Raw genomic sequence first — 20,651 nt, 5'->3', positions numbered from 1 at the left:
GGTTGCTAGGGATGTTCATGAAAGTGGACTGCAAAAGTCAGGAGTGGACGTCGGTGGTGATAACCAAAAAATGAAAAAACACATATTATTAACACCTGAATGTGAAAAGGAGAGAAGTTTTTGAAAACATGCTTGAGAAAAGAATGAAAAAGAATAAAAAAAAAATCTGAAAAAGCCTCATATTGATAGTAAATTTAATAGATTAGGAGAAAATGCTGCGGCATTTCACCACACTCGTTTACAAATTGACGTTACCACAGACTTCTGAACTTGATAACTATGTAAATATAGGCCCTACTACTTTATAAGGTAAGGGAGTACCGATCCTGCATTATTTCTTAGGGTTTCATGATCTATAGTAGAACGTGAATAATTGTGAGAAACGTGCGACAAAATTGACGGGATTGATGATCAAATTGAAACTTATGAGATGCAGGCTTTGGAAACACTATCCGGTCCTACTTGCATTAACGTATTGCGCCTCCGGATCCAGTACTATTCCTCTGGTAGTTAACATCCATTTGTCTCTGTCTCCTTAATCGCGAGCGTAGAAGTTTGTGAAGGCTCTGGGGTATATTGAAACCAATCCTCCCAAGGGGGCACTATTTCACCATCCGGCTTCCTAGGCTTTGACGGGCCGTCTCTTCTGTCCCACGGCTTGCCTGTCTTTGCGCGAAAGAACTTATTGAAATCCTTTATTGCAGTGGGTAAAGGACTCCCGACAGGAACTGTATAGTCTGACCCGACTCTTCCTGGGCGGGTATATTTTGCAAAGACGGCGTATGTATGCGGGGTACTATCCGATTCATAGAGCTAGGTAGGATATTGACATTAAACAGAGATTCAGGCGTTTGAGAAATTTGAATTCAAAGGTATTAATATATTTAAATACCTTCAAGATATGCTTTTCTTTTGCCTTGGAGGCCTCAATTGGTCGGACCATAGTTGCCATGTAGCGAATCCCAGCTGCGTCAGAGTATACATGATGGCCAGCTACCAAAACGACAGTCATTAGAACATAATTCTCCATATGATATTAGAAGAAAAGTGATTTCACCGAGTTCCAAAGGCTTTTTCACTGTATTGCCTGATTTGAGAGTAAATGTTAGCCATGACGCTACACAGCCTAGAGTCCTCTAAAGAGGGTTTTATATAGACCATTTATCTGCTTTGTATTGACATCTTTATCCGCTTTTTTCTGACCAGACGATGTTTTCCTTGCCTTCTTAGTCAATTGAGACCATAGATATGGGCCTTCACGCTTGGGGCGTCGAGATTTTGACAAAAGAGAGTCTTCCAACCAATCTGAAGAAACTATTTTTAGCCCCTTAATGCGCTTAGCTGCTCGTACTGCAATTTATATTGTTAGTATTAATACGATGTTTGACAGACATGCCATGGAAAGCTGAGCTCAAGAGAACAGCTAGAATGTATGCAATTTTGTATCTGCATAGCGTACCAGCGTTGTTGTTCGCCTTGAAGGCTCCTTTTGTAGATAGCAAATGGGTGACTCCGCTGTTGACCTCCCTGGAGAAACTTCCACCGTTGGCTTCCACCCATTGCTTGAATTTATCTGAAATGGGTCCAAATTCACCAGTCACGCTCACGGTTATATTCTTGAATGTTCGGCCCATGGCTTTGGGTATAATTTGTAGCTTCAGCTGGGCTTTGATAGGTTGTAGAGGGACTGAGGTGAAAGTGATAGGTAACAATTTGGTAGCCGAGTGCTAGTGACCTGATCGATGTATTTCCGTTGAGGGTATCTGTGAGAACTTAAATTGGCTTCTCGAGGATATTGTTTAAGATATATATCAAGCCAGAGAAGCAGATTGTGACATACACGGGGATAACCAAGGAGGATTGAGAAGTCGTTGGACTCAGCAGAGGCATCACTTGCAGGATTGGGGAGCGGGAAATAAGTTCGAATCATATATATTCCCCCCTAGGTTCTAATGACATTAACCTCATCTCATTATCATAAAAAGCATATACGTAAACGAAGCGGTTCAACTTAGAAAAACAATGGCCTCTATCACCCGAAATAATAATCACTGATCTAGAAAGCAGTCAGTACCTTGAATTCACAAGGTGGTATTTCTAATATTTTTGGCAGCAGTGATAAAAGCCTTGATCTTTTCAACATCCTGTGCTCCGTCAGTCTCAACGCCGCTACTGACGTCCACACCCACAACCTTGTTTCCTTCCTCGCCAAGGGCGCGGAGAACATCGGTCACATTTTTATCATCAAGGCCACCAGCCAGGATAATTCGTTGTCCAGGGTCTTTCTTTAGAACATCCTTGACTTGTTCTAGGGCAAGTCTCTCACCAGTACCACCAGCCCCAGAGTCCAAGAGGGGAAGGCTGTGATAGCCTCGGCGAGAAATTCCCAAATCTGAGGGGGAGAACTTCTTGATAACTGGTACAGGGAGGAGCGACGGCCATTCAACGGGCTCCGATCCGTGTAGCTGGATAACGTCAAGGTCTAATTTCTGCTGCTGAGCCACTATATAGGAAAGAGGCTGGTTCTGGAATACTCCAACCAGAAGGGCCCGGTCAGGGTTTCTGAGGAGACCGGTAGTGTGGTCAAAGTAGTTGGAGGCAAGGAATGCGTCTCCATAAGCAGGAGGTTGGGTCTTCAAGGAAGAGGGACGTGGTGTGGATTTGACAGTCTTCGAAATTTCCAGAGCAGTCTCAGTGGACACAGTTCTTGATCGGCCTTCTGCAAGAATAATACCAATCAGGTCAGCACCACCTTCAATGGCTGCCTTGGCAGCAGTAGCAGATCTCGTTCCGCAAATTTTGACCAAGGGAGCTCCAGGAGTCTGGGCAAAGGGCCCAGGTTTGGTTCCAAAGAGCTTAGATACAAACACGCCAACGTCTTGAGCGCGCATAAGGGCCTCCCCAACAAGGACAGCCTTGACTCCATTTTTCTGATATGGTGCAACATCCTGGGGGCCTGAGATGCCACTGAGGGCACAGACAATGGTGGATTCCGGAACTTGTCCCATGAGGCGGCTGGTCGTCTCTAGATCAACTTCAAAGCTCTGGAGGTTGCGGTTGTTGACGCCAATGACTTTAGAGCCCAGTCTAACTGCAATTTCCATCTCCTCAGGGTTATTGACTTCAACCAGAGGCTCCATACCAAGCTTTCGGGAGTAATCGAATAGTCTCTTGAGCAGAGGCTCTGCAAGCATCTTAACAATCAAAAGCACAGTATCCGCACCAGCAAGGCGGGCTTCAAGGATCTGGTATTCATCAAAAACAAACTCCTTTCGTAGAATGGCAGGACGATTAGGTATACCCTCCAAGCTCTGTCGGACCGCACGTAGGTCATCCAGGCTACCCTTGAACCACTCTGGTTCTGTAAGCACGGAGATGACGCTGGCACCGGCCATGGCGTACTTCCGGGCTTGAGCTGGTGCACAAATAGATGCAGCAATAATGCCCTTGGAAGGGGAAGCCCTCTTAATCTCAGCCATAAGAGAGAGTGGGAAGGGAGACCTGGCGAGACGATCTGGGAAGGAAATCTGTGGGGGAGAAATACCAAGGTCGTACGCAGCCTGAAGATCCTCTGGACGCTGGGATGGGATCTCCTTTTGCACTTTAACTGCAGATTGACGGTGGGCGTAGATCTTATCGAGGATAGATCCCTTCTTCATTTCACTAGATTGGCCGTTTGTGGATGGAACGGTAGCTGGGCCAGGGGCAGAAGCATCGTGCTCTTCCCAAGTTCCCCCTCGAGTCAGAAGGAAGTTTCGGAACATAGCTCGTCCATGTTCGGTCAGAATGCTCTCTGGGTGGAATTGAACGCCCTCGACGGTGAACTTCTTGTGTCTCACGCCCATGATGACATCGGGCCGGTTAGGATCACCCAAATCAGTAGTCGAGGAGATCTCAAGACAGTCTGGGATGGTGGTGGCCGATCCAGCCAGCGAATGGTAGCGTGTAATGTTCAGCGAAGCCGGAAGAGAGGCGTATACGCCCTTTGAGTCATGCTTCAATGGAGAGGTCTTGCCGTGCAGAATCTCTCCTGCGACATCCACCTCACCCCCAAACGAGGATATAATGCATTGCTGGCCCATGCACACTCCAAAGATAGGTATCTTGCCGGCAAAATGCTGGATGGCCTCATTGCAGATGCCTGCGTCAGTCTTGGGGTGCCCGGGACCGGGGCTGAGAACGAGCTGGGTAGGCTTTTCAGCAATCAGCTCCTCCAGCGTAGCGGCGTCGTTGCGGATAACCCTGACTGTGGCGCCCTCGAGAACGAGATACTGGTACAAATTCCATGTAAACGAGTCGTAGTTATCGATCAAGATCACATTGGAGGCGTTCTCCAGCCGTCCAGACGGGGTGGGGTGGTTTGGTGAATGGTCAACCAGCGCCATCGTGATAGCTCTCTTTCTGCTCTTCTGCCGGCTGTTATATCGGGCTTCTGCTGCGTCTGTCTCTGCTCGGTCTCTGCTCGGTCTCTCTCTGCTGTCGAAAGCGAACGCTGTCTGTCGTCCTCCCGCCGTCCGCCGTCCCTTTATATAGACGGCGAAGCGAGAATGCGAGAAGACCAGACTCAAAGATAAGGCAGGGCGGCTTTGAAATCGGCGCTAGTCCCAGATAGGCATCGACCTTTGTTGACTTATTTTTTTCCTTTTGAGCTTCAACTTTTCGACTTCACGCAAAAGCCGCCAGCACCGCCTGCAGATTGACTGATCAATTAGCACCAGCCCGCGTGCTTGCTCAGGCTCGGATCTCTCCTCGGTCTCTCTCCCGGACCATGATATAGCTGGATGCGCTCATGGCTCCGCCGTCGGACGTCTACTTCCCATCGCTGGACGAGTGCTTTGGTGACAGCCAGATCATGTACGCATACCCTTGTTTTTTAAAATCTACCCCAGGAATTGAACGGCATGCTAACCACAGGCGTAGATCCTGGAAAACCGCATACTTGTCTGTAGCGAGAGCAGGCGACCAGTCTAAACCTGACAAGAACATCTCCGACTTCCTCTCTTCCTCAACTGGTCTCCGCATCCTCTCAAACCCTTACTCCCCCTTCCCTAAGCCATCCAGCGCTTCAAAGACAGCATTTGAGTCGAAGACGGCCGCTATCCATGTCGCGTCCTCTAAAAACAACTCGGATTCAGACGAAATAAAGTCCGATGCGCTATGGCTGAGCAAGGAGGCCGGCATCGACGAGGTTTCCGCGTTGCGCATAGTCGTGTTAGCCTGGCAGCGTCGACGCGAAAATGAACTCCTATCGCATTTTTCAGAAGAGGAGCTTACAAGCCTGCATGATGCCGTCGGGATTGGGAGATCACCGCATGGGTCCTACGGAATCGAGGCCTCCAGCATTCTCAAATACGCCGGTTCGCAGTCTGAATCACCAGCAACATTAAGATCCAAAGAAACAAGGCAGAAAATCTTGTTTCATATCTGGTTGTCGGAGCAGAGGTACATACTCAAACTTGCCCATTTCTTGGTAGCCACATCATTACGGGATACACGGCAAGATCAACAACTTGAACAATTATCTGGGTCTGGCGATAGCTTTATCGTGGGGGCCAGCCAGCTGGGGCGCGCCATCCTCAACGGCCAGTGCGGGACATTGAAAGTTGAAAAGTCCGAGATTAGCATTCCCAGCTGCATTGAGGCTTTTCGGCTACGCGTTAAAGGTCTAGAAGCCGGCAGTTGGTGGTCAAATTCGGTTGGGCCTGACGTGTTAATGGAAAGCTCTTGGCAGGCAAGTTCTCTTGAAGAACTTGTCCAGATATTGAGCCTCCTTTTCCTTCAGGTCAGGTCCTCTGAAGCAATCCCCTCGTCTGATGTACTCTTGTCTTGGCTCAGGTTGATGAGTGAATATGAATTCCTAGAGACTATTCGTCCAGTAAGTGTTGGCCTCTATCTCCTCTTGTCACACTAAGCTAACTCCAAAAAAAGTCAACAGAGGAGCAAGCAGCCATCTGCTCCCAGCTTCAGACTCTCATATCTATAACAACGCTCTCTTTCCTCAAACTCCAGACCTCTTCTGCGCGCTTGGACAAACCTGAGCTAAAGCCATCTAATGTTCCATACTTCTTATCTCAGAAGGATGTTGGCGAGATCAACGAGATATTTCTCAAAGCAGCCCAGGTTGGCCGGCTAACTGCAAGTGCCGCAGTGTTTTCCTGGGCAGTCATTATGTATTCGGTTGGAGAAATCGCCCTGGCGATTAAGGAAGACAGAGAGCTCCAGCAGGCGAACCACGCTGTAGAGTCATTCAACAACAGCACACAGTTTGCGACACCATCTGCTCTCTCCGAATCATCCATATACGAGGAAGTCTGGGAGAAGGCACGCAATCCCGAGTTTGACGAGGACTTTGTCAGATTCCTCGTTTCGAGCGCTGTCGATAGATGTCGTTTGCTGGAACTCATATTTGCTATGTCAGAGCAGCTTCGATCCGTCCCAAGACAGAGAGGAGAGAATCTGGTAAACCAATGGGGTCAGCTAGAGCTCTTAGACCTGATTAGATCCGGGGTTCAATACCTAGACTACATTCCTGAGCTAGTTGCAGCGGTTCTATGCATCGTATCTGAGCCAACCGAACATCGCTGCCTAGACAAGGAACCAAAATTCGACGATGCTTACGATCCTCGAGCTGTCTTCCTAAACGATGATATTCTAATGGAAAAGATCTTCCGAAATGCAAAGTCTCGTTTTCCCTACGAGGCTGCAAATTTTTTGAAGTTCTGCAGAGCTCTCTCAGGGTGCAGCCTATCAACCGAAGATGGTCTGCCCATAATCTGTCATGAACTAGAATCCATGGCGACCTATACACAGGCTGTTGCATCTGGGTTCCAGGGGTATCGATCAATCCGGGAAGATGAAAATGCTAACTATGTCGAGCTAATCGCGCCACTGGATATGAAAGAGATTGCTTCCGCGAAACATGATATCATGCAAACTTCTAACGAATTAGTTCTTGCTAATGAATTGTCTGTACTTCCTGCAGTTACAGTTGGGCAAGTGGTCAGCGAGTCGAAGCCCGCTGTGATAATGTGGCATCACCAGTACAACTGCCTTGGATTCCTCGGCAAGTGGCTAGAACAAGGTACCAACAGCCGCGGGAATGAAAACGCCCCTGACGATGATGATGCTGCAGATATTATCGGTCTGCTTGCGGACTTGATTGATAATGCATATGCCATCTCCAGGGTTAATGGACTCGAATCTTCCGCCAAACGAATCTTAGAAATGGCGAGCGATGGGTTAGACCGCCATGCGGATATCATATCTGTAATTTTCAACATTTTCGAACGCAGCCTTCAGGGTGCCAGCGCCGCTACATCTGGCAATCGAAACCTCGATCTTACTATGTCTTGCATGCATTTCATATCGTCGCTTACCAAAGTCCTCCCTGGAAGGGTCTGGCCAGCTCTTGTTCGAAGTTCCTTCCTGTCAACCAATGGAAACGGCGGAATGTTGGATAAAATCATCTTCTCGGTAGAGGCAAGCTCTGGAGATCTTTCGTTCCTCCTCTCATCGATCAGACTATTTGAATCTGTTGTCGATGATGCTATCACTCATGCTGCTCTTCGAAGAACCACCGCAAAGGTCACTTCAGCCGCCTACGTGGTTGAATACACAGCCGGAATTCCCGTGCGCTCGATGCGCACCTGCTTGCTCAACTTCGTTCGAGCTATGGTGGAGATATACAATAGCGGCTCCGGATGGAAACACAATGACATCCACCAACAAATTGAAATCAACACCGCCTTAGCCATTAATTTCCACAAAATCCTCTATTACGTTTACGGAACCGATGATACCCAAGACCCTGACGATAAAATAACTGCTGTGTTTTCAAGTTCTGCCAGATACCTATCGAACATTCTCCGACCAAGATTGAACGAGAGTCTCCCGTCTAATCCCATCTTGCGAATTATCCTAGGTGGATTTGAGGCTCACGTGCCTGAAAACATGGTTCACTCTACAATAGAATGCAGTACTTTGGTGGTTTCAACACTTGATTTGGCCAAGATCCTAATACAAGTTGGATGGCTGACGGACGCTCCCGTTTCCGCACTTGAGAAGCAGCTCTTTAGCGCCTCACCTATTCTCGCAAGATTATTTGTCCTTGATCGCAGATACCAGCTCCCAATTTCTACATTGCTGGAGTTGCTTGTGTCTCGCGCCTCCGCCTATACCGACAGAGAGCCGCCTTCTCTACTTGGACACCTTGGTGCCGAGTCATCGTGCCGTTTCCTAGATGCTCTAGCTAAATTTGACCGGCCATTCGGATCCGATGACGTTAAGGTAGCTATCTGGAAGCTCGTGACTTCAATTATAACTAAAAGACAGCAATGGCTTGCTGTTTTCCTACTGACCGGCTGCTCTCCTCGAGAGTCCCTGAAAGCAGATTCCGACAAATCCGCTGCATCTATGAAATCAAAACCGTTCCTGGAAGCATCTCTGGATCTACTGTCCTCCATTTCTTCTATTACACCCCAAGTAGCAGTAGCCGCGCTACATTTCATCGCTAAAGCCCAAGAACACTGGCCATGGGTAACACCAGAGCTCAAGAAACACCCGAATTTCTTCGCCGTGGTAACTAAATACGTCACTTACCTAAATATCAGCAAGCTTCAGCCATACCAAAAATGCATGAATATACGGATAGCTGCGTTCGTAGTCGATATCTGCACTGTGTATTTACACAGTGCCAAGGAGGCCAGAGATGGGTCGTTCTTCAAAACATTGATACCACTCGTTACCTGGCTCTCGGAAAATGCAGTTGAGGTTGACGGATACAATGCGTCACTACATGCGAATCTGAAACGCAACTTTGAAATGAAATACCGCGAGAGCAAGATATCAAATATCAAGCGCACTGCACTTACGCAACCGGAATTTGGGGAGGAATATTATTATGATGTCCCAATGGGTAACAAGCTCTTCGGCTACGATTTTGCATGGATTGGTAAACGTGATCAAGGGTTTGTGGAAGAGGTTAAACGGGCCAATTTGAACCTATCTCTCGTCGAGGCACAGATGGTATGTCAAGTTCCTCTTGATCTATTCGAATATTTTTTTACTGACTTTGAAATAGTCACTTCTTCACAGCTGGAAATTCTTTGCAATCGAGCACTGCTCTGATTTTATGCCTGACCGTGAAGTTCAGAAGTCTATGGCTAGAGTTGTCCGCCATTGCTTGGTTGCAAACTCTCATGATATACCTGACGAGCAAATATTTTTCAAACTACTTGAAACAAGAGCGGAATTCGCCCTAGCCCTAGTTCATCGCCTTGTTGAAGTACAAGCGAGGGGTCCCGAAGTTTTCAGCCTTTTATCTGTTACATGGGAAACTATCCGGCTTCGTAACCCGACATATGAGAGTGCCCTCTTGCATGACAACACAGAGTATTATGGGCTCCTGCTTAATGTGCTCTTCCTTACACTGCAGTTCCATGTTACAGGTGCTAATCTAGTCAACCCAGAAGCCGTCAGTCAGAAACCTGAGGTGTCTTCTGATCTGACTGTCGTTGTGGATGTGATCAAGAACGTAGTTGCCAATGGCTACCGATCTCTATGCACACACCTACACGATTCTCCTGAAAAATGCACTCCCAAGGATTTTGCCATTTTAACAGCAATCTTGCAAACCTCCCTAAAGGTCAAGGATGTCGATCGCATCTACGAACAGATTGCGTTCCACCTGGCTGATAGTGATACTATTCGATACGCTGCAACCCTTTTCTCATGGTCAAATCAGCTAACCATTGAAGGCGATCCTGTGTATGGCGAGATCAGCATGCTGTATCTCCTAGAGCTATCTTGTATTCCCAGCATTGCAGAGCAGCTTGCAGTAGACGGGATACTTGTCAAACTGTCAACCTACAGACTCACCGAGGCATTCCGCCAACCCCAAGGCTGTGGTCCATTTGACCCTACTCCAAGGCTTTTCTCCATATGGAATTCTGGTTTCCTGCCACTCTGCTTGAATTTACTATATCACATTGGGCGCACAGTACCCGAAGTTGCTGCATTCCTTAACCAATTTGATGGCCAGCTTCGACGAGCATCAACTGGCTTCTCACTTAGCAACCCAACCGCTATTCCCAGCTCCAGTCTAGCTATGAGCCATCACTCCAAATATCTATCCCTTGGAATGGCAACTGAAGCCTGTTCTCTTGCATTGATTTCGATGATTATCCAGAAATTCCGTGATGCAGGACCAAGTGCAGGTGTAGACCCGCAAAATATCCAAGACCTTAAGTGGGACAGAGCACAGGTGAAAGACGATATTGACGCTTTGCTGGAAAAGCGTTCAGTCCTACGCTCGCGTATCACGCCGACAAATGAAAAGGAGGCCGCCTGGGCGCAGAGACCACCTCTAAATCCATCGAGTGGTGCGGAGAACTTGTTGGAAGAGAAGATAGTGAAAGAGCTTCAAACAGCTATTGCATGTATGGGCGCTGGAAGTGATGATTAGTTGTATATGAGCCATTTTGAATGTCAATGTTGTCTTGTTTTATTAACGGAGTATCCCCTTGCTAGAATTTTTTTTTTTTTTTTAAACAGCCACCATACGAAGAATAACGGAATATTCGACCGCATTCCAACGCCAAAGGGCCTTTTGTACAACTTGAGACGCGCGGGAATAATATAGGCTCGCTTTGTTAGAGGCAATCTATCGTTTCTTTTTTTCGGCGAAGCTTCCATTTTTTGACCGATTTTCTCGCCTGCTGGCCGTTGATCGTTGGCTCAAGGTTTATGCAGGGAAGCATGTCATGATTCGGCCTCAAGCCACACTTAGTCAAGCCAGCAAGCACATCGTATTTGATCCTTGGTTTCTGGTCTCTCCCGTTGGCCAAGTCGCTTGGGCGAGAGGATCTATTTGTGGGCTATCTTCCCGGTAGTGTGAGAGCAGGCTTACACCTGGGATATTATCATTATTCGATTCGGCTATGCGGCCAGAACCAGCATACAATCAAATCACACCCAGTTGCTATCGCTGCCCAAGGCTTTTTTCCTTAGCTCGAACATGGCCTTCTGTATTCAACTTGGTTCCATAATAATAGCATTTTATCTGGCCGTCAGGGCCTCGATCGCCGTGGGAACCGCGAGAACTTCTCCATAGAAGGGGTCCATTCTCGAACTAGAAAGACACGGCGTTTTCGAAGATCCGCTCCACCGATGGCGAGGCCCCCTGTTTTCGTTCTGTACTTGCTGTGTTGCCGCGGCTAGATGCTGGAAGAGACATATATAAATGTAGGATTAGTGCCCGAAGATTTATACCGGGTATTGTCATAAGGTGCTAGTCAAAGGGGGCAAACATATTGCCTAGTTTGAAAGCAAATCCACGGTTGAAATCCTTCAAACGAAAAGACCCGAGCATTCACTGAGCTTAAGTCAACGCTAGTTAGTGAATGCGGAGCAGGGCGAAGCGCGAACCCGTCTTCTTATACTTGGTTGAAATCTCTATTTTTTATTTAATGCAGCTAATCGCTGTTCCGTTTGTCCCAGACTGAAGATAAAAAGGCTGGAAGAATATTAACGGCTGTTGATCTCCCATCCTACACCTAGACGTTGACGATAACTAGTTAGTTAGGTCAGTCAGTTCACCACAGGTCCCAGCGGCCCTAATTCCGCCACTTCGATAGGGCTGACAAGGTTCCAGAATCACATATCTTCTTCCCATTGTGCTCAGTATGGTTTTCAAATCCAGATGGTCTGTGGAGATACCCAACGCATCACTACCTACCGTAATTTTTGGATCACCGACAGCGACGTTATCAACGACCAAATGCAGCTTTATTGATGCAAGCCCGCCCCGACACCCATTATTTCACGCCCCATGACTACCGTCTTTGGTGCCAGCGGTTCGCCGTTGGATTGAGAAAATCGGGAATAAAAACAGGCGATCGTGTCCTTCTATTCTCTCCGAATGACTTGTTCTTCCCTGTGGTTTTCATGGGGACTGTGATGGCTGGTGGCATCTTCACCGGTGCAAATCCCACATACACCCCAAGAGAGCTGGAATACCAGTTAAAGGACAGTGGAGCAAAGTATCTCCTGTGCGCCGACGGAAGTCTGGATACTGGTATCGCAGCTGCAGAGTCCATCGGTATGGGCCTGGATAGGGTATTCATATTTAATAGTGCAGTGTTTGATGGTACGGGGAGTGGTGCCCGGGGTTGCCATTACTGGGGAGACCTCATCGCATCTCCTGCTGAAGGCAGCCGGTTCGTCTGGGAGTCGTTATCAGCTCCCGGTGAATCCAATCAAACCTTGGCCTTGAACTATTCAAGCGGCACAACTGGTCTCCCCAAGGGGGTAGAGATCACTCATAGAAACTATGTGGCCAACCTCTTTCAATTCGACCATACCGGCTCTCTCCACCACGAATATACAAATAAGACTGCTAGGTCCAGATGGCTTTGTTTCTTACCGTTGTATCATGCCATGGCACAAAACTTTTTCATAGCGTCCGCACTCCGGCGAGGTATCCCGGTATATATCATGGCTCGGTTTGATTTCGTTCAAATGTTGGAAAATATCCAGAAATTCCGCATCAATGAGATACTCACTGTTCCACCCATCATGATTGCACTAGCAAAACATCCCCTGGTGAAGAAATACGATCTCAGTAGCTTGGAGTCAATTGGATCCGGAGCTGCTCCATTAGGAAGAGAAATCAGTGAGGAAGTTGAGTCCATGTTTCCTCCTGGGAAACTCAATGTCAGGCAGGGCTGGGGTATGACCGAGTGAGTTACCCTTCAATATCCGTTTTACTACATAGTAGTAGCATCAGATGACATGGCGGGTATATGGTTACTAACGTAGATCAGGACTACCTGTACTATTCTTTGCTGGGATCCAAATGAACAGGGCACGAGTTCATCGGTGGGAGAGCTAAATGCCAACTGCGAGTGTAAGATAATGGCCGAGGACGGTGTAACAGAGCTTGGCGAGAACGAAAGAGGTGAAATATGGGTCAGAGCCCCCAACGTCATGAAGGGCTACTGGAACAAGCCGGAAGCAACCAGGGAAACTTTAACAGAAGATGGATGGCTCAAAACTGGGGATATCGGTTACGTGACAGAGCAGGGGAAATTTTTCATTGTTGACCGGAAGAAGGTAACGAGGCATCGCCAACTGTACTCTTCTCCACAGACTCCGCTAACTCCAGGTTTGTTTTTCGCAGGAGCTTATCAAGGTGAAGGGAAACCAGGTTGCCCCTGCAGAGTTAGAAGGGGTACTTCTCGAACATCCATCAGTCGCAGACGCAGCTGTCATTGGCATAACTAGGTGAGAAAAACCATACAGCAACCCCGCATAATGTGCTGTCAAGATTATCCTAATGCAAGATATTTTGATAGGGACGGTGAGGAGTATCCGCGGGCATATATAACCCTGAAAGCCGGCGCAAAGGCAACCGCAAAAGAAATCATCGACTACATGAAGCAAAACGTTGCTCCCACGAAACGAATCACTGGCGGAGTAGTGTTTGTCAAGGATATCCCTAAAAATACATCAGGAAAGATCCTTAGAAAAGTTCTAAGAGAGAGAGCTGCTCAGGAGCTTCAAGACGAACCACTCCAGGTATCTGCCAAACTCTAGAGTGGCCAGAGTATGGGGATGGAAGCTAGTACACCCAGTGAAGGGAATGGTTGGGCAGCATCCCGCTTGCCAGAGACGGTTGTCTCGGCATGTTATTGGACTCAATCAAATCAATCCTCGAGCCAGCTGAGAGCTGCTTGAACCAGAAAACTGAAGTATAATGCTGTTCGCAAAAACTGGGGAAACGTGGCCCCGGTCGTAATGACCATGGGATAGCGGAAGTCTCAACACCGATGCACGCACGGCATAACAGTTTGTCATACTCAGGTCTTGAGACCACAAATGAAAGCATCTGTCCGCTTTAGATGCCGAGTCCAGGTCGGAGATGAGGAGAAAAAGCCACCTTCAGCTGAGATAGGCTGTTAGCTTCATGCGAGATCTAATCCTGCTGGACCAGATGGCTCCCCGGAGGTTGCTTGCAGTATGCTATGTAACACAAACAAGCTCATGCATAGTCGATGCATTAGATAGATTCATGTCTTCATCCCAGGCTACCCTTGTTCTAACCGAACTGACCGGTAGTTTTCCTTGTGCTCCTCCTCATCGTCATGGTCATCGTCATGGTCATCGTCGTCACCGTCATTGTCGTCATCCTCCTTCTCGTCGTTCGATATTTCGAGGTCATCACGTGACCGATATTCCCTTTTCGGCATCTTTTGACGACGTCGAACGTCTGAGCCCGAGACAACGAACGGCTTGCAACTTGATTCTACTTGTTGTGTTTGATGGCATGTATCCATGGCACCATATGTGATGCAAGGAACCGGCACTTCTTGCCTATTGCCAGCCGTGCTCAATTTTATGAGCTGTTGGCCGTGCATGAGCCTGCATGGGCGGAGCCTAGCTTGCAAACATGTAACTAGCCGAGAGACAAAATCCGTCTAGCCATTCATATACCCCAATCTTGGTCTGCATCAGGCTTGCCCAGCGTACAGGCATTTGATCTACGACTCCAGGCAGACACATTCCTCGGGACTTCCAGTAATATTGAACGACGTCCATGGGGAGCAGTGTGGGCATTACAGGTAGCCAGTCAGGCCCTGAATCTCGCAAGAATGACATGCCAAGGGTCAGATTTTAAATCCTTGTTGTATCTTTGTTAGGAGAAACAAGCAACTCTCAGATATGAACGAACCTCACAGCCTTGGCAAGGATACCACCAAGCGAAAATATGCTTCAGGCAGAGAGCAATGGCCGATCGACTAGGAAAACCTGCCTCTGGACATAGTATCCCTCCTCTTGGGAGGATCAACAGAATATATGGGAGTAAACATTGACAGGTGACGTTTTTCGAACTATGGAAACATGAATCCTTCCATGCCCGCTTCCATGCTTTCACAGTCCCAATATCTAAAATTAAATCAACACCCCCTGCAAATTGTCATATAGGATGTGGGGATAACTTGACTCTAAGCCGCTTCACCCCTCAGGCAAAGGCGGGGGAAAGGTAGCGCTACATCATCCTCAGCCAGCCTCTCCCTTACCTTCCACTTGGCCAAGAAGGCACACCAACCTCAGGCGACACAGTATGATGGTATCCACAGGGATATCAGCCTAGATCTCCGGTTCCCTCGAATCTGTGCCTCGTCATGTTTTTCCGTTTGGAATGCCCAGGTATATTTCAGCCAACACGCTCTGAGCCATCAAGCAGAAAATAGGGCTTGCACCAACGTCCACAGTTCCCGCTAGGCGAAAAACATCGACTCATAGATCTAGCGCTGATAGCTACCCCGACATATCCTTAGAGCAAAGTCAGTTTCTTCCTCGTCCAAAGTGGCCGACGGCTTCTATATAGTAGGAGGCAAGCTCATCGTACTGTGGCTGGTGGCGTGTGGCTGGTGAAGGAAAATCGAAGGAAAATAAACACGTTGTTAATCGTGGCTGTGTCCCACGGCGCTAGTCCCGGTCAAGATAAGGTGTCGTCCTCACCAGCTGAACTCCCCTTATTGCTTTTTCTTATCCGAAGAACAACCTCCAAACCTCAGCTTGCTCGCTTCCCCTAATCCCTCCCTCCCGAGCCTACTGGGCAATAATACGACAGAGTACGCCTGTTGCGGCTCAGATGTGACTGGGAGCGCATGGGACCGTCAAGAAGAGAGTAATCCAAGCAGCTGGGGGTGAAGGATAGTTTTCATATTAATGGAGTACGCCCGTATTGAGGAAACCCCGGTACTCAATATGAGCCTCAAAGTAGCAAATGTACTTCCAAAGACCGTCAACGAACCCATCCCTGTGAAATGTGGCGTCGATCGAGCTCTCAATTTTTTTAGTCGTTGCGGGGCAAGATCTGTCTTATTCGACAAAGCTCGTGCTGTGCTACGTACGAGCATGCGAAGCACTACGCCCCGTACGGATGCCACCACTATACCAAACTCCTACCCCCTTACGTTCCAGGTGGAATGATAGGAAGGAGCCTGCTGTTCCACGGAGATCTTCACAGGATGCCGGTGTTTCCGTCCGAATTAGTTCCCACGGCGCTTAGGCCTGCCATAGTGGTAGGTCTCATTCTGAAAATCGTCCAGGATCGTCTGTGTTTTGCCCGTTGAGAGACGAAGAAGATGGTCTCAGCAGTTTCCAAAGCTGAGTTGTCTCGCTGATGTGGATCCAGAGCCGCGGGCTATGGAATCTCGGGAACCTCGGCGACCCTCTCGTCGAAGCTCCAACGGGCCCACCGTTACAAGAGACAAGACAGACGGTTGGTTAGACTGCTGGGTGGTCAACTTTGACCTCATTCAAGCGGAATAAAGGTTAGATGACGCCTACTTATGCGGCGTTCCCTCTTTTTACCTTGTTTCGCTTCTTGCTTTTTCTCTTCTCTCTCTTAACTTAGATGCATGGATCTCTGGTCCGGCTTGATCGTCGACTCTAGAGCTGCTGCCTCAACTGTATATATCTGTCGCCTTCCGCCATAGATATATCTTTCTTATTCCTTTTTTGGATTATGGAAATAAACAACTTACGCTTGCGTTTGCATGGATATTCGGCCTCTTTGCCTCCATTACTGCATACCTCAACGCTTTCTTCAAAGTGATATCCAAGGAGGCAAAAAAAAATACTTGACTCCTTTCCGTTCGCCATCAACACTGTTTCCATATAAAATAGCCACTATTTCTCACCATGGCTCCCATCAAGCAAGGTTACTTCCAAATACCTACTTCACGAATATCTCCTCATTCCCGGCTGTTACTCCTCTTACCATTTTCTTTGCTCGTATTCGCCATTATACGACGGGTCCAAGGGCGCAAAATGGCATCCTCCGAAGATTCAAGCGCCAAAAAGTACTCACGGGCAATTGATATTTCCAGCCACACGGGCGAGAAACTCCAGATTCGCCTATCGATCGAAGAAGCTTCTCCTCCCGATAGTCAAGTTCCGCCTGCTATGGCTGGTGAGAGCAATTCCGGTCACCTCGAAGCACCGTCACTCTCCAATCCAGGGCCTCCACAGCCGTTCGATATGACGAGCTTGCCATTACCATCAGCGGCTAAGGAGATGAAAAACCACACAATGACGTTGTCCGAGAGGGAATTTACGCAGCCAGAATCATCGTCAGGTCATCCTGATGCACCACGGCTTCAGAAAGAAGCCGTTCAGATATTTAAAGAAGTGGGATCGAAGTCTCGAAAAAACTGGAGGAGAAAGGTGTTGGAGTACCACTAGTGGTTCAAATTTCTTTCAAAGCAGGGACTGCTTCATTATGCGTTTGGGTTTTAATATGGTGATATTTAATTGGTTGCTGTGTTTCTTTTACTTGCACACATGGGGTGATGTACCGGCTACGAAGTGATACCCTCAACGAAACCATCATCTTTTTTTTTTTTCTGGATAGAGGACTTCTTTATATTGTACCCCTTTATCCCACTACGTGGCGTCTATGCAATGGCCACGAACCCGTTCCTTTTGTTCATAATACGAGTATTTCTATCAAATAACACTACCAAAGTCCTGGCATGCATATACTGAGTCAATTGCGAGCGATATACGATCTCGAGATGCAACAATTAATAATACAAAATATGTAAGGGATTTGTCAACACTCAAAGAGAAGCCCGAGCCACTTGCGTGGCAAAACTTCTTCCGATTTTGCAGGCGAGACCCTCAGGGACAGCTTTTAATCTGTGTGCAATGAATCCATACGACTTTTTGAGTCATCTTTTCTGCACAGGAGATGTGCAGGCCACGGGTAGTTTCCGGCCGGGACCAAGCAACCATGAAAAGTATCTCCACCTTGACCCATGGTTATGGTTCGCCGGTGACATATATATAAGATACCCCGAGAAGGGCGGTTTACTTTTCGCCGGCTCTAAAATTTTAATCATCACCAAGCGAGATCTAGTATCAAGCAATAAATAATGCGCCTGGAATTGCAGCTGGTTGGGGAGGACGACTTCCTGGAGTTAGTCACCGCTCTATGGGAAGCCTACGAGGAACCTCACCAGAAGTTCTTCCGCATATTCTGTCCTATTTTCAACAACGACAGGGAAAAGAGTCTTGCGGATAGCATCAAGTTCTTCCAGGAGGAGTATAGGAACGAATTTCCCGTCGCTCAGTGGGTGAAGGTTGTTGATGCGGACGCGAATAACAAAATTGCCGGCGCAGCACTATGGAAAATCCACCAGAAAAACCCGTACGAGACGTATGATGAAGGAAAAGTCGTTGCAGACTGGTATCCAGAGGGCTCTATGGAAAGGATTATTGCAAATAAATACCTCCGAGATACGACTGCCCCTCGTGCGAAGAAAGCGAGGAGACCCCATGTCTGTAAGTACCAGGTTGTCTTATATATTCTCCGGGTAACGAGGCTAACTGTTTACTATCAGTCCTGAATATTGCATTTACGATACCATCATATCGTAAACACGGCGTGAGCTCTTTATTCCTCAAATGGGGTTTGGATAAGGCCGAAGAGTTGAATTTTGAATGCTGGCTGGATGCGACTCCTTATGGACGTCCAGTCTACGAGCGTCGGGGCTTCATCGTAACGGATGCCTGGAGCGTAGACTGTCCTATGCCGGAGGGTCTTTCGGAAGAAAAGCAGAAGGAATTCCAGGGAGCTCGAGAGCGACTGTTGCCAGTAGACAACGCTTGCATGTGGCGACCAAGGGGTGGCGTGTACATCGAAGGGGTTACCAAGAAGCCATGGGAAACGGATTAGCAGGATTGATCCCGTCCTTGCCGCTGGTTCAGAGTTAGAGCTTGTATATAGCTTCCCTTAATAGCAAGTTGTGAATATTCAATTAACTATCAGATCCATGAAACACTGGCTGCGCCGAGGATATTATGGGTCACATATAAAAACCAGTGGCGCAAGCTGTCCGTATTACTTTTCAGCATCATCCAGTTAATGATATCGGCCGTGTCATTATTCCATGCTTCGTGGTAAAAGGAATACAGCAATGACCCCCTGGCCCTTCGCTTAGGGACGTTTGTGGACGTCGGGAACTTCCGCTTTCTCCAAAGTGTTAATTCTGGGGTGACTAATCAAAGTTATCAATCTCTTGGCATAAAATCTTGGCGTTTGACAGATAAACGTGTTGGTTATCAAAAAAAGACGGGAACCGCAAGGGACGAACCAGAAGGAAACCCAGACAAACCCATCGAATTGGCTGAACGGCATATCATTATTGTACTCGCAATGGCGCGGAAGCTATCAGAAGCATATTCATCCCCTAATACCACCTCTATAAATCTCACTCAGTTACTATCTCGGCTGGAAAGCAACATACTATCGCCTTCCGCGGACCTGAAGCCCCTGCTAAGATCGCAATATCATAGAGCTCGCGTTGGTGCTGTAAGGCATTTTACTCCTTAAAATACACTAGTTTTACTCTCTATGATGGCGAGAAGATTACTGATATCCGCTTTAGAATATAGAATATGGCCGCAACTTACTACTCCAGCTTGAACGAAACTCGGCAGATATAAAGCACCCGCAACGCAGACAAACCGTTCAATCGGACCTGTCCCAGAAGAGGCAACAGCTTAAGATACTTCGACAGAGATTAGATGGCCTCAGCACCCAGGCACATGCTCGCGCAACGGCAGCAGCTAATACCACGACCTCCTCTTCCTCCGAATACATAGCGGACGCAAGCGTCTACTCGTCAGAAGATGAAGAAGACATCCTCCCCACGCCACAAGACAGCATCACGCCAGAAAACCTATCTTCACAGGCCTCGACAAATTCCGCGAATATAAGAGATGAATCCAGACCGGCAGAAGCACAGGATCAATCGGCTGCATCAGAAGCAAGCATGAGTTCCGTGATTCCCACGCCACCATCTTCCTCCTACGGTTCCGCATCAACTCACAGCGAAGCACATGGTTCAAACACACTACGCAGCCGAAATACAATACCAGCCACTCAAACTCCAACAGATACAGCCGTCCGCCCTAGTGAAGCCGCCAGATCAACAGGGGCATTTACGACTTCCGCATACCCGATAACGTCTACACCCACGGGTCCCTTAAAGCCCGCCCCGAGCCCCAACCCTTATTTCCGCCCCCGAGATCCCTCCAGAAAAGAAATCGATCTCGATCCAGAAGCCTCCCTGGCCCAAGATCGCCAAGAACAGGAGTCACTAACGGATTCTTTGCTCATGCTTGCCCAGCAGCTGAAGACCTCGACGCAGACATTCAATACAACTCTTGAGTCGGAAAAGTCGATTATAGATCGTGCCGTGGAGGGACTGGATAGGAACACAACTGGTCTGGAGTCGGCGGGGCAGAAGATGAGTATGCTTCGACGGATGAGTGAGGGCAGAGGATGGTGGGGGAGGATGTTGATGTATTTATGGATATTCGGGCTGTGGATTGTGGCTATTATGATTGTATATGTTGGGCCCAAACTGAGGTTCTGAGGAGATGGGATGTGCTTTTTGAGCGGGTTGTACTTTGTAAGCGGAATTAACTATATACCCGTATTTTTGTTTGAACGAGGTTATGCTTTAGCGAGGTTATGAACTGGTTCAACTATCTCCCTAATATAATGTAGGATAGATAATAAGATAATAATCAAACGAGTCAAAGAGTCACGTTGAACGTCATCGAATTGCTAT

The 20,651-nt window shown here is 47.8% G+C and overlaps 9 protein-coding genes across 9 annotated transcripts; 6 read left to right on the top strand and 3 right to left on the bottom strand.

Moving 5' to 3' along the window:
• Nucleotides 1–1,126: 1,126 nt before the first annotated feature.
• On the bottom strand, nucleotides 1,127–1,930 carry TRV_04032 (BRCT domain protein; the record flags this gene model as incomplete). The annotated part of the gene is made up of 3 exons (XM_003021809.1): nucleotides 1,127–1,314; nucleotides 1,460–1,727; nucleotides 1,841–1,930. The coding sequence occupies 3 exons, from the start codon at nucleotides 1,928–1,930 to the stop codon at nucleotides 1,127–1,129; spliced, it is 546 nt and encodes a 181-aa protein (XP_003021855.1).
• Nucleotides 1,931–2,081: 151 nt separating this feature from the next.
• On the bottom strand, nucleotides 2,082–4,385 carry TRV_04031 (uncharacterized protein; the record flags this gene model as incomplete). Its single annotated transcript, XM_003021808.1, has 1 exon — nucleotides 2,082–4,385. One exon carries the CDS (start codon nucleotides 4,383–4,385, stop codon nucleotides 2,082–2,084), a length of 2,304 nt encoding a protein of 767 aa, XP_003021854.1.
• Nucleotides 4,386–4,789: 404 nt separating this feature from the next.
• TRV_04030 (nucleoporin (Nup184), putative) lies at nucleotides 4,790–10,462 on the top strand (the record flags this gene model as incomplete). Its single annotated transcript, XM_003021807.1, has 3 exons — nucleotides 4,790–5,875; nucleotides 5,929–9,024; nucleotides 9,080–10,462. 3 exons carry the CDS (start codon nucleotides 4,790–4,792, stop codon nucleotides 10,460–10,462), a joined length of 5,565 nt encoding a protein of 1,854 aa, XP_003021853.1.
• A 1,328-nt stretch (nucleotides 10,463–11,790) lies between these two features.
• On the top strand, nucleotides 11,791–12,741 carry TRV_04029 (uncharacterized protein; the record flags this gene model as incomplete). The annotated part of the gene is made up of 1 exon (XM_003021806.1): nucleotides 11,791–12,741. The coding sequence occupies one exon, from the start codon at nucleotides 11,791–11,793 to the stop codon at nucleotides 12,739–12,741; it is 951 nt and encodes a 316-aa protein (XP_003021852.1).
• Nucleotides 12,742–12,912: 171 nt separating this feature from the next.
• Nucleotides 12,913–13,593, top strand: TRV_04028 (uncharacterized protein; the record flags this gene model as incomplete). The annotated part of the gene is made up of 2 exons (XM_003021805.1): nucleotides 12,913–13,162; nucleotides 13,325–13,593. 2 exons carry the CDS (start codon nucleotides 12,913–12,915, stop codon nucleotides 13,591–13,593), a joined length of 519 nt encoding a protein of 172 aa, XP_003021851.1.
• A 491-nt stretch (nucleotides 13,594–14,084) lies between these two features.
• TRV_04027 (uncharacterized protein) lies at nucleotides 14,085–14,414 on the bottom strand (the record flags this gene model as incomplete). Its single annotated transcript, XM_003021804.1, has 1 exon — nucleotides 14,085–14,414. One exon carries the CDS (start codon nucleotides 14,412–14,414, stop codon nucleotides 14,085–14,087), a length of 330 nt encoding a protein of 109 aa, XP_003021850.1.
• Nucleotides 14,415–16,710: 2,296 nt separating this feature from the next.
• On the top strand, nucleotides 16,711–17,253 carry TRV_04026 (uncharacterized protein; the record flags this gene model as incomplete). The annotated part of the gene is made up of 1 exon (XM_003021803.1): nucleotides 16,711–17,253. One exon carries the CDS (start codon nucleotides 16,711–16,713, stop codon nucleotides 17,251–17,253), a length of 543 nt encoding a protein of 180 aa, XP_003021849.1.
• Nucleotides 17,254–17,945: 692 nt separating this feature from the next.
• Nucleotides 17,946–18,748, top strand: TRV_04025 (GNAT family acetyltransferase, putative; the record flags this gene model as incomplete). The annotated part of the gene is made up of 2 exons (XM_003021802.1): nucleotides 17,946–18,354; nucleotides 18,414–18,748. The coding sequence occupies 2 exons, from the start codon at nucleotides 17,946–17,948 to the stop codon at nucleotides 18,746–18,748; spliced, it is 744 nt and encodes a 247-aa protein (XP_003021848.1).
• Nucleotides 18,749–19,228: 480 nt separating this feature from the next.
• On the top strand, nucleotides 19,229–20,453 carry TRV_04024 (uncharacterized protein; the record flags this gene model as incomplete). The annotated part of the gene is made up of 2 exons (XM_003021801.1): nucleotides 19,229–19,384; nucleotides 19,461–20,453. 2 exons carry the CDS (start codon nucleotides 19,229–19,231, stop codon nucleotides 20,451–20,453), a joined length of 1,149 nt encoding a protein of 382 aa, XP_003021847.1.
• Nucleotides 20,454–20,651: the final 198 nt, after the last annotated feature.

This window comes from Trichophyton verrucosum (assembly GCF_000151505.1).
Source record: "Trichophyton verrucosum HKI 0517 chromosome Unknown TV-F-b-10a05.M13f1, whole genome shotgun sequence".
NCBI lineage: Eukaryota > Fungi > Ascomycota > Eurotiomycetes > Onygenales > Arthrodermataceae > Trichophyton > Trichophyton verrucosum.
This window is presented reverse-complemented; position numbering and strand designations above follow the sequence as displayed.